Below are 17,680 nucleotides of genomic sequence, written 5' to 3' on the forward strand. Positions count from 1 at the left end.
CAAAAATCTTTATATAGAATGAATAAATTTACTTAAAATAAATTAACCTTTTTTCTCTCTTTTTTTAAATAAATTGTAAGCTATTATTCTTAATTAACCAAACCAAAAGACACAAGCCAAAAAGATATGACATATGGGAAAGAAAAAAAATGTATGGACAGATGTTCATTTTCAGGAAATCCCACATCTCATAGGCATATCTCCTCCCTGACACATGAGGTATAATGTGGCCTTTGATTGCATCTAGAAGGATTCTCCTAGCCTTCACATTCTGCTTGTTGAAATCTGCCAACTGGACTGGATCAGTGGGTGGTTGTACTGCACTCTACAATATCCCACACCTCAACTTCCTCAAGCAGTAAGATTATCCTCTCCTTCCATGGGCCAAAATTTTCAGCGCCACTCAGCCTATCCTCCACCCTCAACCAAGTAGCCAACTGACCATCCCAACCAACACAACTTCTCAATCACTGAAAATAAACAAACAACCTCCCTCTCAACCACAAGTCTCTGGTATAGGGTGTTTCTGCTTGCCGGTCAATCTCTGACCCTGGAAAAACCCACAAGGGGAAAACCAGTTTGAAGGAGTTTTTATTGCTTATCTCAGAGAAATAATTACAGCATTAAATTACACGGGTATTTATCTCCCTTTTAGGAACTCCGCCCAGCTCCTTAAAGTTTATGCCATGTCTGGAAATTTGTGCATAGTCCAGCAATCTCTGCCCCTAGGAATGCATGCCACTTCCCAGACTTTCAGACCTTGGAACTCGTGCCTGAACTCAGGAATAAATGCCCCTCAAACTCAGCCACTAAGACTTTTTCAACAATTGGAATTTCGTGCCACTTCCCAATAATTCCTTCTCGAATTTCGGGCCACTGTCAGAACATTTCCAGCCTCGAAATTTGTGCTTGCAATCTGCAATCTCTGCCTCTAGTTGTGCATCTGTCAGACTGTTCTCCTCGATTTTTGAGCCTGATATCTCTGCTGTCAGACCTTGAAACTCAGGCCTGATACCTCCTTTCCTGTCTCAATTTCAACACTGGAACAGAACTTACAACTCGGGTATGTTACCTCTGCTGTCAGACCTTAAACTTGGGAGTGATAGCTCCTCAAACCAGCACTGGTGATGGCCTGCAAATCTGCCTGGAAACTCGCACTGGAACTCAGCCTTTGACCTCGGGTTGCATGCTTCTATTCTCCTTCAGCTGTGTGCCACTCCTAACCATGAAACTCGGGCCTGCTATAGTCTTCTCCTGCTGCAAATTTCTTTCCTCCAACAAAAGCTCTCTCAGCCTTCTCCTCTTCTCCTTGCTGTCCTCATATACTTCACATGTAGAATGAGAGCCTCCTTTAGTAGAAGCTATCGCAACCTCCTCTTGAAGCTATCTCAGTCTCCTCTTCTCCTTCTCCAACTCTATATTGTAGAATGAATTCTCTTTCTTTGGTTTTTCTCTCTTTTTAGTCTTCATAATGAAGTGAAGCCCTAACCCTATGATCAAGGGCTGCTATTAGATCTCAACTCTCCTTGATCAAAGGTGGAGATCTAATCTCTCATTGACCCCCTTTTCATGTCTCCCCCTTCATTAATGACTTCCCTAGTCACATTATAACTTTAAGTTGTACCATGTACTTTTCTCATAAAGTCACTTTAATCCCATCTTCCGGTGATATGGTGGTTCTTTTGATCTTGTAGATTTCATTCCCCTTAGATATGGGCCTCCTTCCTCTGATTCTCTTCTTGTTTCAACTGCGCCTAAGAATGATGATAAAATAAAATACCTAGTATTTTTTGAACTTTATAAAGTTACTAAAAGTCACACAACTTTAATAACTCATAAAGTCAGCCACTAAAAAGGTTCTCATATGCTTTCCTAGGTGAAAGGCAAAAAGCACTAGGAAACACTTCCTTGGTACCCTTTTTCTCAACACTTGGGAGATTGAAGGCTTCCACCACCATAGGAGATTCAAAGACGTAGGGTCTAACACCATTCTTTTTTTTCCATGCAACATTTGTGTTTTTTATATGTTGAATGAATCTAGAATCTAGATGTTTTCTTCTCCTACTCCTTCCCATTCCTCCCTCATTTTGTTGCAGGCAAGAATCTCAAACTTCAACAAACATGATGGGTTGTAATGTCCCTTCCTAAATTAGTTTAATTTCCCACAATTTTGGGTAGTTTTGGAGGCTATGGAACCCACTCAATTTTGATATTGGGACTTAGGGAAAAAAAGAAGGTCGTATTATTTTGTTAGTGGAGTGTGGGGGCCACCCACATGAGGAAAACGAACTTGGCCAAGTGAAGAGTTTGAATAGCCTTGGAGGGAAGTCGAATGGCAAGGTGGAGAGGCCCACCTGGGAAGGAAGGCCCGCGAAATTATAAATAGGAGGAGCTCATTCTCACAAAGGATATTTTGCTAATTGAACTCATTTTAGCTGCTCGAGTTGCTTAGCCAAGTCACCCGTTGTTTAGCAACGAGTTTTCCGCGCAGAGAACTCACCCTTTCTTCGAGGGACTTCGAGTGCCACCCTAAAGAGGTTTTGTCACATCATTCCGGAGGAGAGATGGGGGAGATTTCAACACTTACATTTAGACATTCACTCAACCATAGTGTGTTCCAGGAAGACACAGGAGGAGCACACGTGGGGGTCGTTTTGGCAATCTTTCGGGAAGCAATTGCCGAAAGAATTTTGGTGAGAAAAGTTCAGGGATATAGTAGACTTTGGGTGGAATTTTGGAGCAGAAGGAGGCAGCTACAATTTAGTATGAATTTGCAGCTCCTGGGCCAGCGCAAAAGCCTCTCACTGGGCACACGTGGGAGTTGGAGGATTGTGTTGTGAGGCTGGTACTTGTCGGGGAGATAAGGGAAGCCTTTGGGGAAGTGTTTGCAACAATTTTGGAGTGCTTGGGGAAGGATTTCACTGGTGTGCAAGCAAGTCGTACTTCCTAGCAGTTTGTGGAGGACATGGTGCTTTGGCAATCAAATTTCAGGGGTCAAAACCAGGCGAAACCCTTTCTGGGTTTTTGTGGGTTTTGCCCGAGGAGCTTGGGATTAATTTGGCGGAATCTTCTAAGCACTGGAGATGGGGTTTTCAGCATCTTCGCAGGAGACAATGCAGTTTTGTTGGGGCAGCACAAGGCATCATTGAGATAGCTGATTTTGTCATCCAGGCTTGTAGTTTGATCACCTAGGCTTTGCTACGCTTGCCTTTTGGGCAAGCCTAGGTGCACTCCTCCCACATTATTGTATTATTGCTCCAGATTCATAATAAAATGGCTCAGTTGCTTCTCACTTTCAGTATATTTATGGGTGTGCTCTAAAGTTTGAAATTTTTTGTTGTTAAATTTGTTGTTTGCTTTGCCTATCAATGTTTTTCCTAGTTTGAAACATTACAATGGTATCAGAGCCCATATCTTGGCTCAGTCGTGGGATACTTTTCCTATGAGTGAGGAGGATAGGCAGAATATCACCTATATAAGACAAAGGTACCGAAGCCGGGAGAGAGAGTTAGAGATTACACCGAACACTGAGGAGCGTGGGAAGGTTGTGGTAGTAGAGGACATAGTGGAACCCAGGAGTAAGGAGGAGATGGCTTTTGATAGCCTCTTGAAGGCCCTTGGTGATTTAGTGAAGGGGCAGAAGGAGACATTGGATGAGATCAAACAGCAAAACCAAGACCAAAGCATCCACTGGGATTTCCTATTTCGGGAGACTTCTAGGGCCTCCCAACAGTTCGACCACCCTTCACCAGCTACTCTCACCCACCAGCCTCCGGTGGTTCAAGTAGGACCACACTACCTTCTTTCCTACCATCAGCACCTAGTGAGCAGGGTGGACCAGATGACCAGATGCCCATGGGGGGAGTATTTTAGGGAATGGCAATCCATAAGGGAAGATTTCAAGGCAACCCTATCGTTTAGAGACTATTGTCAGCTCAAACAAAATGAGAAGGGCAAGATTTATGGAGGCCAGGTCATGCAAAGCTCCGAGTTGCAGCATACTATTGGGAGGATGTACTTTCCCACATATGATGGCACTACCAATTGCACAGGTCGAGCTTGGGTGGAGAAGTTGGATATTTATTTCCATCTCAATAGGATGACAAAGGTGGAAGCCATTAAAATGGCTACCCTACACTTGGAGGGGGAGGCACACAACTGGTGGTTTCACGGCTTTCCCACCCTGGGGTATGCCAACGTGACTTTCTATGAGGATTTCACAAGGAGAGTGGTGGAGCGTTTTGACCAAACAGATCCGGAGGCTCACTTCAGGGAGTTGACCCAACTCAGACAGACAAGTCATCTAGAGCAATATATATCAGAGTTTCTGAGGGTTTCAGTCATGGTGCCAGATTTATCATATGCTAGGAGGGTGTACACGTTCATAGAGAGGTTGCTCAAGCCACTGCGTGGACTGGTGAAGTTATGCAAGCCTTCTACTCTACAGGAGGTTGTGACATGTGCTAGAGACCTACAGGGAGCCATCCCTGAGATCCGGGCACCTATTCCATCATGTACTCCCTACCCTCAAAAGGGAAGTGATACTAGACCACCACCACAGAGAGCAGCCCAAGGACGTGGGTAGCTAGATGAGGAGACTCAGAGAGACCTTAGGAGGAGGAAACTTTGCTTTACTTGTCGGGAGCCATGGGCACTAGGCCATCAATGCACAGCGCGCAAGGCCTATTATATCGAGGTCTTTTCGGATAGTGATTAGGAGGATGATGTTGAGCTGGAGTATAGTGGGGGAGACAGTGAAGGTCAGGTAGAGAGGGGACCACCACCACCACCACCACATGGGGGAGCATCTTTTACACCATTTCGGGGAGTCATTGCTTCCTTGTGCGGGGTCCCCAAATTTCTGACCATGAGGATCAGAAGCACAGTGTAGGGACAACGTGTCACAATCCTAGTAGACAGTGGGGCCACCCACAATTTCATTGATCCTCAGATGGTCCAGAGGAGGGGCATTACCACAAAAAAGTTTGAGGGGTTTTCCGTTCTGGTGTCGAGGGACAGGACTATGCAGTGCACTCGGTATGTTCCTGCTTTGACAATGACCATGGGGAACTACTCGATGATGGACCATTTATTCGTAGTGGACGTGTCAGACGCCAATATAATGATGGGTATCCAATGGCTATACTCCCTTGGCTAGGTCACCACCGATTGGAGGAAGTTGGGGATGGAGTTCACCAGGTCGGATGGCAAGCTGAGTCCTTAGGGGAATGCAGTTTCAGCACATCGGATGGAGGCAGATTTGAGGCACGAAGACATAGCGTGGGTTGTGGAGCTGAGGATTTCAGACGCTCGGGGACAGGCCCAACCACCACACCAGGACATACAGGGCATCTTAGACAGATACTGGGTGGTATTTGGGAACATCCCACCGGGAAGCCACTAGACAAGGGATTTGAATACACCATTGAGTTGGAGCCTGGTGTGCAGGCAGTTATCACCACCCCTTATAGGCACCCCAAGGCCTATAAGGACAAGATTAGGCGAGCCATCAGGGAGTTGTTGGCATTGGGCCACATTAGGTTCAGTTCCATCCTCTTTGCTTCTTCAGTGGTGCTGGTGAAGAAGAAGGACGAAACCTTGCGCATGTGCATTGATTACAGGGCGCTCAACAAGAAGACTTTGAAGAACCGATACCCCATCCCGTGAATTGATGAGTTGATGGATGAGCTTAGAGGAGCTAAGTACTTCTCTAAGATAGATTTGCGCTCAGGGTACCACCAGATCAGGGTGACGAATCAGGACATCCTTAAGACGGCCTTCAGATCCCATAATGGGCATTTCGAGTTTTTGGTCATGCCCTTAAGGTTGACCAACGCACCCGCCACCTTCTAGTCGTGTATGAACCATGTGTTCCGAGGGCAGTTGAGGAGGTTTGTATTGGTGTTCTTCGACGACATCATGATCTACAGCAAAACCTAGGAGGACCACATGTAACACCTAGAGGCGGTGTTGCGTATTTTGGAGGAACAATGATTTTACACCAAATTGTCCAAGTGTGAGTTTGGGCCGATGGAGATGCTCTACTTAAGGCACATCATTGGCACAAACGGGGTGAAGGCGCATGACGAGAAGATACGAGCCATTCGGGATTGGTCGGTGCCTAGAGATGTGACAGCGTTGAGGCGATTTTGGGGCATTTGCATTTATTACCGGAAGTTCGTCAAGGGATTCTCGCAGTTTGCGACACCCCTCACAAATTTGACCAAGAAGGGGGCTTTTGCATCGAAAGATGGAGCCCAATTAGCTTTTGATCACCTCAAGGAGGTGATGAGTAGTTTCCCGGCGTTGGCACTCCCGGATTTCACTCGGTCGTTCACAGTGGAGTGTGATGCGTCAGGAGATGGGATTGGGGCAGTATTGTCCCAGAATGGACATCCCATTGATTTCAAGAGTCGGAAGCTCCTACCACATAAGAGGTTGTATTCTATATGCAACAAAAAGATGTTGATCATCATGCATGTGTTGGCCAAATTCCGACAATACTTAGTGGGTAACCGATTTCGGGTGAAGACAGATCATAATAGTCTTCGCCACTTCATGGGGCAGGGCCTCAATGGCAGACAGCAGAGATGGGTCAGCAAGGTGCAGGCCTATGATTTTGATATTGAGTACATGCGGGGAAAGCACAATGTAGTGGCCGATGCATTATCCAGGAGACTCACAAGCCTCTCACTCATGAGCATTTGCCATGACTGGAAGGCATAGTTGTTGGTAGAGTACTCCAAAGATCAGCGAGCATGCGAGATCTTGGAGGGAACACATGCAAATGAGCACTACCGAGTGATGGCTGAGATCATATATTAAAAGGGGCGCATATTTTTGCTATCGGGCTCACAGTTGAGGGAGAGGGTACTCCATGCAGCATATGGCTCCCCAATATCAGGGCATCAGGAATTCAAGAAGACGTACATGGTAGTCAAAGAGCGCTTCACCTGGAAGGACCTTAAGGGGGACATGTTGATGTATGTGTAGGAGTGTGAGGCATGCCAAAGGAACAAGGGGGAGTTGACCCATCCAACTGGGTTGTTGCAGCCTCTTCCCATTCCTGAGGGGAAATGGGAGAGTATCTCCATGGATTTCATCACGTGGCTTCCAACGGTGCATGGCAAGGATGTTGAGAATGGCAACAAGAAATGCTAAAAATATAAGTGCTAAAAATAGCAGTTTGGGTACCAGTGCTGGATTGGGAAACAGGGAATGAAAAATGGAAGTGCTAAAAAAAGCATTCTATTTTTAGCAGTTCGGGATGGATTCCTATTTTTAGTCAGTCCCTGGACTAAAATAGGAAGTAAAATTCGAATTTGACTAAAATAGGAAGTAAAATTCGAATTTGAACTTAACAGTTGTTTGAAAATAAATTAATTAATTCTCCATGAGTTAATTAGTTGTGAAAAATCAAACATGAAGTATATGTGAGGACATGCAATAGTTTCTCTATTAATTGAGGAATTTATCCATTAGTTAAAGAGATAAGGATGAGTTCTAATTTGAGTTGTAATTAGTTGGGTCAATTAACTGAGTCAAGTCCAGTTATAATTTATTTAAACAGTTTGTTTAAATTAAGTAAGTTCAGTCAGTTAATGCATGATTTCATATAACTATTGCACTTCAGATAACTGAAGATTCTCTCATGAATAACTCATGCATTTCAGTTCAGACAGAGACCTAGTTGAGATCAAAGAAGGGACAGTGTACTATCAGTTCGATGAATATTTTTCCTATAAAAGAAGCTCATCCATGATGAGGATTTATCTCCTTCAGGACTGCGTAGTTGGATCAGGGGTTAATGAGTGTGTGAAGAGGCCAATTCACACAAGTGGCTGCACTGGACCCCAATCAAAATTGCGCAAAGAAATAGGAGGCTTGGAGGGAAAACCAGAGGTTTGAGAGAGGCCTTTGACTGTCTATGAGCAGCAGAGGTATTGCAGAGAGAGCAGGATAGCTTTTGAGCTGATTCTTTTTGTAATACTGGTTATATTTCCACTTGTATGATAATACAGAGTTGGGGTTTTAGGCTGAGGCTTTCCTCTGGTTATATCTTCTGTGTTATGTGTGATTGGTTTCTCCATATCAGTTATATGTGTTCTTATTGATGTTGCTCATGTTCGATTAAGATTTCACTAAATTGGTTGTAGAAGTAGATCTTGTATTGTATTTTAGTATATTGATCTGTTGATCTACAGTGGGAATTTCTACATGGTATCAGAGCTAGCTGATTTGTAGAGAATTTCTACATGGTATCAAAGCAAAGGTGATCAAAGTAGAGAACAATATACTAGAGGAGATTTCGAAGTTTTGAGTTTTGGGCCGCGAGTTTTGATAGCAGTTATGAAAATTTTTGTGCAAAATTTTCAGAAACAAATAGCAGATCTGGATTCCTAATACCCAAATTCAAAAGAAAAATAGGCTGAATCGGAGTTCGGATGAGGGAGAAATCATTGATTTAAAATCAGCTCTTTTCCTAGAAAATTTCGTGACGGCGAGAAATATGAAACAGATTGGTGTGCTAGCCAAGAACCTGTATGCACTTGAGGTACAAGATGCATGCAAAGCCTTGAGGAGCAAGGCAAAAGTTAGATACTTGGGGGTTGAGAGGGAGATTAAATTACCTCTCAATATGCAGCGCCAGAAGAAGTCTTAGACAATTATGGAGGAGCCACAATTGGTGAAGCAGCTTCCGGAGGTTGTGGAGCAGCCACAACTAGGGAAGCCGAGAGGAGATAGAGTGGAGGCATCCACTCATGCAGAGACCTCCAGTAGGGGGAAATTTCTAGCCAGGTGGGTAGAGAAATCACATGCAGTCATACCTCCAGGTAGGAGGTGGGGCGATGTGGAGTGATCGTCCCAAGGAAGAGGGGCAGGATCCTTGAGGTACCAAACCTCTTTGATTCGACTTTGCTACAGGAGCCCCAATGAGGAGTAATAGGATTGACTGAATGGGGTAGAGACAGATGCAGATGGAGCAGCAAAGACAGCTACAGTGCAGGAGTCCCAGGACTGTGTAGAGCTAGCAGGCTGCAACAATGTGAGAGGCACAGGAGTGTTGCACCAGTGCAGGATGGAACAGAGAGGTGTGCAACGGTGCGAGATGCATGGAGTGTTGCAGCAGCTCAGAGGTCAGAGAAGGAGCACTTGTCAGTAGCAGGTAGAGCTTCAGCATCAGAGTATGTTTCTACCCCAACAGAGAGGTCAGTTGGGAGTTTTTTTTGTTCCGAGAGTTGCTGGAGCAACCACACTTGGTAGAAGTGTTGCATGCAAAACATTCGAGAGGTACAGGAACGGGTTCAAGTTGAATGTATTTCTTGTTGAGAGGGAGTGTTGAAAATGGCAACAAGAAATGCTAAAAATAGCACTACTAAAAATAGCAGCTTGGGTACCAGTGCTGGATTGGGCAACAGGGAATGAAAAATGAAAGTGCTAAAAATAGCATTCTATTTTTAGCAATTCAAGATGGATTCCTATTTTTAGTCAGTCCCTGGACTAAAATAGGAAGTAAAATTCGAATTTGAACTTAACAGTTGTTTGAAAATAAATTAATTAATTCTCCATGAGTTAATTAGTTGTGAAAAATCAAACATGAAGTCTATGTGAGGACATGCAATAGTTTCTCTATTAATTGAGGAATTTATCCATCAGTTAAAGAGATAAGGATGAGTTCTAATTTGAGTTGTAATTAGTTGGCTCAGTTAACTGAGTCAAGTCCAGTTATAATTGATTTAAACAGTTTGTTTAAATTAAGTAAGTTCAGTTAGTTAATGCATGCTTGCATATAATTGATGCACTTCAGATAACTGAAGTGCGTCAAGTAAACAAGCACACAAGTGACACCATTGTTTTTGGACTAATGTCCCTGGAAAAACCCAATGCGGGAAAACCGGTGTAGCTATTCAAAGGGTTTTATTATTATGCAGTTTCAGAATACACCCTAGGTGCCAGCAATGGCTCACCCAACAGAGAATACCCTCGGAAGTAGTACCTCTCAGTCGGAGAGATATTCTAGTTAAATCACTGGATGAACGATCCCATAGCAACAATGCACCTTTTGCTACTCTGCGTCGCTCTGATAGGGACTGTGTCACCCTATCCAGCTCTCCAACTCTCAGTCTGTCCACGAAGTTCTCCCAATGTTGCCTCTTGGCCAGCCTCTCTAGGCTCTGCATCAGCTTCTGGAGCCTCTGCGTCAACCCCTAAACCCTCTATGTCTCACATGCTGGCCCTCTCTGGCTCCGCGCAACTCCTGGCTGCCTCTGCATGGCACCTCGCTACCTCTGCATGACACCTCGCTACCTCTGCGTAGCCTCTAGCTGGCTCTGCGTCAACCTCTCCAGGCTCTGCACTAATCCTCCTAGTACTAACTTTGCCTCTCTGCTATGTATTCACTACCCCTCAATTGCAACTCAAATCACTCACTCGATTTCCTCAGCAAACCCTACCCCAGAAAATCGAATTCTTGATCTCTCTTGGTGTGTACTCCAACCAACGCTCAAACCTCCTCTTATACTTTTCTCGTTGGTCCATCAACGGCCGAGATTAAATCTCTAATCAACAGCTAAGATTAGATTTGGCTTGATCCATGACTTTTTGACCCTTCTAACACAGTTTTATATTAATACCCTTTAATATTTTATTTTTCCTAAGTTTAGACTTAGGAACTCCATTAAAAATATTAATTATTTTAATATCTCCCAAACTGGTTATAACCTACCCAAACCATTTTTGGGTCTTGGATATCTCATGTGCTTTAGCCTCTCCACCAATTTTCATGGCTAAAGCACATTCGATGCTACCCCAAATCAACAGCTAGGGCAACGTAGGGCTTCATTGAGATAGTTGATTTTGTCATCCGGGCTTGTATTTTGATCATTTGGGCTTTCCTATGCTTGCCTTTGCAACAATCCCAAGTGCACTCCTCCCACATTATTGTATTATTGCTCCAAATTCATAATAAAATGGCTTAGTTGCTTCTCACTTTCAGTCTATTTATGGGTGTGCTCTAAAGTTTGAAATTTTATGTTGTTGAATTTGTTGTTCGCTTTGCACATCAACTAAGAACATTACATGGGTATATGGCTTAGCCTTATCTTGTTGGTTCTATTTTTTGCTATGATGATGATATTGGGAAATAGAAGAGGAAGTGTTGAAGACGATGAAAAAGTGGGTAGTGGTGGATTAGGATACCCTGGAAAAGAGAAGTACCAAGAGAAAGAGGAGGATAATGGGAATGAAGATGATGGAAAGAAAAATAGGGTAGACCGAACACCCTAGTGGAAATATGTTACAAGGCTTGGAGGAGGGCAAGGGGGTGGAACCAATAAATTTATATGGCCCAATTGCAAATCTACTTACACAGGTTCATATACCCGTGCCAGAAAGCATCTATGTGGGAAAAGGCCATGGGATGGAAATAAGAAAATAGGAAACAGAACCTATGCAAATGTGCTAACACAACAAAGAGCCAAATATATAAGGGAAGAGGAGGAAGCACAATACAAATCGAAAAGATCAAAGGGTGAACATGATACCAGTAGTGCACATAGAGCAAGAACTTCATCAACATCCACCCATGGTAGTGGATTTACAGCAACAAGAACATACATCCCTTTAATGCGTAGAACGATATCGTAACTCCTTGATCAAAAGTTGTAGGGATGATGTGGAGGCAAAAAAAAAAAAGCGGTTTCTCTTTGCATGTGGCATACTATTCAATGTTCTTTGCCCACATTATTGGTATGAACTGGTTGTCACCATCAATGATGCCCTTGATGGGTTTAAGAGCCCTCGGTATGGCAAAGCTAGAACAGTGGGACTTGATCAGGAAAAAAGCCAAAATAAAAAAATGCTTTGGGTAAATTCACAAATGCTTGGAGTGAATATGAGGTATCTATTGTATATGATGGTTGGACAAATGTAAAAGGCAAGCCATTGATAAGCGTTCTTGGTGTGATTTCTACTAGCGCAATCTACCTTTCATCTCATGACTACTCAAATAAGTTCAAGTCCAACATCAACATTGCAGAACCGTTAATTCAAACAACTAAAATTGTCGGGCCATACAATGCCATCTAAGTTATGACTGATAATCCTTCTAATTGTAAGGCAACAGGAGTAATCATTGAGGATAGATACCCCAACATATTTTGGTTTTGGTGTTTGGTTCACACAATGAACCTTTGGATGCGTGACATTATTAAGACAAACAAACTTGAACACAAAAGGATTGGTTCATTGTACAAAAAAACAAAGTACATTATATGATTTATTACCAATCATAACAATGCCCATGGCCTTCTCTGCAATCACTCAAGGTTAGAGCTATGAAGATTGCAAACACTAGATTTGCTAGCTATTACCTCACCTTCATGCTCCTTTTGAAAGTAAGGGAGGCATTGGCATGGTATCAAATGAATTATGGCAGGTATAAAAGAACAGGACTACAACCACATCTGACAGGGAAGATTTTCAAGAGGCGGACATGGTTCTTGGTGGTCAGTTTTGGGCAAGTGTGAAGTATGTTTTGCAATTCACCAAGCCAATTTATAACATGATTCGTTTTGCAAATGCAAATGTGTCAATGATTGGGGAGGTGTATGAGAAGATGGATAGCATGTTAGGGCATATCAAAAATATTGTTCAGCTAAAAGATGCCATATTGTATGATCATATTCACAAACATGTGGTCAAAAGGTGGGATAATATTAATGTTCCACTCCACGCCTTATGTCCTTACACCAAAATACTACTCTCCATCTTAGTTGGCCAAACCTGCACCTAGGGGTGAGGTTAGGAGAAAACCCCATTCAGATCTAGAGGTACAAAATGGGTATATGCTAAAATTAGACAAGATGATCCCTAACAAGGAGGAGTGTGCTAGATTGCGTGGAGAATTAACCAAGTACTTCAATAAAACTGGGATGTTTGGTTCTTTGCATGCAATCTATGATAAAGATAGATTGGATCCTATTGAGTGGTGAAACATGTATGGCTCCAGGAGACATTTGGCAAACTTGGTAGTTAAAGTGCTTTCACAGGTGGTGAATACTTCCTCTGCAAAGAGGTGTTGGAGCACCTATGGTTGCATCCACAATGTCAAAGATAATGCCTCAATGACAACTAGGTAGAAAGCTTGGTTTATGTACACTACAACTTGAGGTTGTTGACACATTATTGTGAGCAAGCTCAATTTTATAAAGCATATATCACTTGGGACAACCACCTAGAGGAAGATAATTTGGAGAATTTAGCCTTACATTTAAAACAATTGGAAGCAGAACTTTTGGAAAATGAGGATGGAGTAGCAGCAACAGCATCAATAGTAATGTCACCCCCATCTACTGGAAGTACTCAAGTTGCACCAGCTTTGCCGCCACCTCCATCTGTAGCATTACGTGGAGGTAATTTGCCTTCTAGTTTTGGACATGGTCATTAGACTATGCGAGAGGAGACTCTCATTGTTCATAGATCACAAGAAAAGAAATAGTTTCTCGTGGCAAGAAGAAATTTTAGTACATAGTAGACTTACTTGTCTTTTCTAGTTTCTAGTACTTTTTATGACTATTGACTCTTTCATATTTATTACGGTATTTTTTGTAAACAATATATAACAATTTAAGTACAAAGTTTGAAGTTGGCAATTATAGCTCATTGGTAATGAATTATGAATAAGATACTTCCTGAAACGTTTCATTCCATGATTGATATTCTTTGTTATAGTTTTGTAGTGGTTACAAGTACAACTTTAGTGATGACAAATGTTATATATTGAATTTTGAGACTTTGAAACTTTAAGGTTGATGAGAATCGAGATGTTGTAACTTGTGGACCTATGGTTTATGAAGATTATAACTACTAGATGATTGATATTATATGGTTTAATCCATGTTTTTATGTTTTTTATAACTTTTTCATCATTCTACATGCTTTTGTTGACATAAATGCATCAAAATATATAAAATATATATATTATATAAAAAACGGTCCCGACCCGAAAGCTTCTGAAAAATGTCGCTCCCGCTGCCGCATCCAAGCAGCCTTGATTATAACTATTATAGAGCCAAGAAAAATATAAATGATAATTTTCAACCAAGCACATGTGAAATATGTCCATATAACGGCATGTGTAAGTGTCTAGCCTTTTACCCAAACAAACTTTTCCCCTTGTCACCGCCGTAACATATACCTTGAAATCCTCAACTTTAATAACAGAACAGTAAATATTGATTGTATTTTTTTCTAAAAAAATCATAAAAAAAAAAGCAAGAATAAGATGCAACTAACAACACCACATTTCTCTCAAATTAGAAGTTGACTGTACCAGTCTGCCAAATGAAACTTGTTAACATCAATAACACAGAGAACTTTGATATGAGTTACTGGCAAAAGTTTCAGAACATCCCAAAATTAGTATTAATCAGATGAGCAGTCCCTTCACATGGTATTTTTAATTTTTAAGCATGGTACTCGAGTTTCTTGTGTAAGTTCTCTAGTCCAGTTGAGAAATAGACTAATATTATACCAGTAGATATATTGTAAGGGAGCAACAACTTTCCCAACAATAACAAAGAAGGAATGTTTAATTATCCACATAGGAAGAAGAAAAACAAAAATAGTACATCAAGAAAGAAGAACATTTTTAGCCCAGCAATATAGAATACAAGGCTTTTAAGACTATTCGGTAAAGAGAGAACTAAATCATCAACAGAAAAATTTAGACTAGAGTAATGCAATACTCTCAGTGAAAGACCATTTCAACGAACAAGGAAACAGGGATGACATACTAACTTGAAATTCTCCCGGTCGAGCCTCCTTTCTCTTGAATGAATATCGAGGCTTGACCTGCAATGTACAGGAAGTGACTAATTAGAAATCAAAGAAATGATAATTATAAACGGATAGGAAAATGGTTAAGACAAACAGATGAACTGAAAGATAGGTTACCAAAATCCCTTTACTCTCCAAAAACCTCATAAGGCAGTCAGTTAAAACCTCCCCGCCAATGGGAGAAGACACCACAGCCTGCCAAAAAGCAAAAGTAAATGAGTGCAAGTTAGAAAATATTGAATATTAAACAATTCCTGGTTAAAAAATTCGAGCCTGAGACTCATAGCAACAACTATGATTAATATGCAATTTGTCAATATAAAAAATAAACTACTAAAAGCCCAAGGGCCTAGCTCAACCAGTTGTAACCGATGTTGTTGGGCATTTGTCTAACTCCTTGCTAACAGATGCCCAGTTCGAATCCCTAAGGTTAAGCACGTTAATTTATGCCGACAGGTTTACTAGGGATGCTATCCACGAACGTGGGGAAGCATCCCTTGGGTTTCACCACAAGGATTTCCTTGCAAAGAAAAAAGAAACAACTGAAAGCAATGGAAGCTTCAGTTAAATTCTTTTAAGAGAAACTCAGTTACACACTTGCAAGAAATGAGAACAAGCTTAAGCTCCCCAATACTTGGTACACTAATTGCATAAGACAAACTGCCAACGAGATTGTCGACTAGGCACTACCCACATAAGGGAGCTGTTATTAAAACCAAAGGAAATTCCACAAGCTACACAAATGAGGATAACAAGATATCAGAAAAACTATAACCAGTAGTCTTGCAACACACCAGCAACTATTAAACATTAACTTACTAAGGGAACAGCAGTTAACATTTAAGCTTATTAAGTGCATAACCCACAAGGATTCCAAACACATATTTCAGCATTGATCTAGGAGTTCTTTCGCATTTCTGCAGTGTATTTAAACAGGATGTACCCTTTTTAGTCCCATTGACCTACCTTTGTGGTATTTTTGAGACATTAATATATATATATAGCAATATGGAAGCCATTAGATGGCATCAATGGAGTGAGACAAACAGATTATGATTCATAAAACAAAACATTTTATATTTAAACTTAAAATGATTTACAAGAATATCCGAGACATCTTTATAGCTAAGTTGCACGGAAACGGATACGGGGTTTGAAATGGATACGGCAAATTTTCAAAAAATCTGGATGCAGGAAACGGCACATAATAAATAAATAAAATATATATATATATATATATATATATATATATATATATATATTAAAAATAAAAATTTCATATTTCAGAATCTAGATTAGATATAAACTTTAAAGACCAAAAAGAGTAAATACATATTACATAATCAATATCATCTATGATTCTATTTCTATGATGATAGAGTGAAATGAAAATCAGAGTTCTGTAAACTTATATGATATATGAATCATGATATAAATTATAATCATATATCAGACTTCAAAAAACTTAAAAAGACAAGATAAGCACACTGTAACTACTTATCAGTCATCCCACAAGATTAGTCAAGCAAATTTTATGCCAAAAGCAAACTTCAAACTCAAAGCACTAATTATATCAGCATGCTGCAATTTTATATCAGACCTTCTAGAGCTCATGTGTCAATCAAAAATATGACGAGGTCAGCCCACGAGATTGCTCATAATTCAACACTAAATGCAAGGAAGAGAAGCAAATATATAGCTTGATGCTAAAGTAACACATTAAAAGAGACGCCACTGCAAACAAGAAGCTAGACTGCTGTAGCCTACATCAGACCTCTGCAATTTTTGTATCAGACTACTAACAGTAAAGATTAGTCACCAAAACTTGTATCAAATGATAGCCAAATACTTCACAATTATAAAATGAGTGTTCACTGTTATGTGACTAATTTAGAGAATGTTTAGGGTTGTTACTATGGCTTCTTTTGATAATTAAGGTCTGTAATAAATTTGTGGCATAAGACAGTGAACAAATGGGTGACAGTGGATGAGAAATAAGGCTATAGTTATACAAGCAAGGGGGGATATCACATCAAACAAAGCAGGAGATAACCAAACTGCTTTCTCTATGTTTTAAAGATACATATTATATCTCTATATACTTTAAAATTTTAAATCAGTCCCTGTAGAAGTGGACACTCTACACTGTACAGTCTTTGAAAAGTAGTAAAACTGTAAAACTTTATGAGCATGGTCAGATGACAGAAGTATAGCAAAGGAGTGGAAAGAAAAGTATTTGTAAGGCTTCCAATCTGGTTTCCAGGACAACCAAATAACTGCATAGAAAAGCATGGAAACTGAGTACTACATTCATCTGGGACAACATAGTTAGCAAGTAAAGTTTAAACAAATAATAGTTTACATGCACATTAATTTGATGACTTGAATTGTCTTAAGCCCCTGTTTCAAGAAAATTCACCTAAACAGTTACATCTTACAGACCATCAGGAAGAAAAGCTTGGAGTATTTCTCAACTCAGACTATGATACTTTTTATTTATTAGCCCCAAAGTACTGAATAATTCTATATAGCAAATGGCAAATGGTGGCAAATGGCAAACGGCGGCAAATGGCAAATGGCAAACAGCAAATGAAATGGCGGCAAATGGCAAATGGCAAACAGCAAATGAAATGGCGGCAAATGGCAAATGAAATGACTTGTTTTAGCCTTTAGGTTTGCGTAAGTTTAAAGTTAAAAAAATCCCAGTTAGTTGTGCTGTTCCCAGCTGGCAAATGCAGCCAATCCAGTAAAATGTTTTTTTTCCAGACAAAACGTATCACGAAATTGGCATACGTTTTAATTTTTTTTAAATACGTTTCAACATTACACAAAACGTTTTAAT

General features: G+C 40.8%; 1 protein-coding gene across 4 annotated transcripts in view; it reads right to left on the reverse strand.

The window, feature by feature from the left end:
- The window catches only part of ARP4 (actin-related protein 4), a 317,083-nt gene that overhangs the window by 126,408 nt on the left and 172,995 nt on the right, over positions 1–17,680 (reverse strand). For all 4 annotated transcript variants that reach the window (XR_016264320.1, XM_089447839.1, XM_089447838.1 and 1 more), the window contains exons 11-12: positions 14,956–15,033; positions 14,800–14,853 (exon numbers count right to left, since the gene is read on the reverse strand). Coding sequence is in view for 3 of the 4 variants with exons in the window: in XM_089447839.1 (XP_089303965.1) it covers positions 14,800–14,853; positions 14,956–15,033 (132 nt within the window). In the remaining variant the exon portion in view is untranslated. The remainder of the gene's footprint in view (positions 1–14,799; positions 14,854–14,955; positions 15,034–17,680) is intronic.

This window comes from Pinus tabuliformis, chromosome X, assembly GCF_031772625.1.
Source record: "Pinus tabuliformis cultivar Carrire ecotype Pingquan chromosome X, CPIR1, whole genome shotgun sequence".
Taxonomy (NCBI): Eukaryota; Viridiplantae; Streptophyta; class Pinopsida; order Pinales; family Pinaceae; genus Pinus; species Pinus tabuliformis.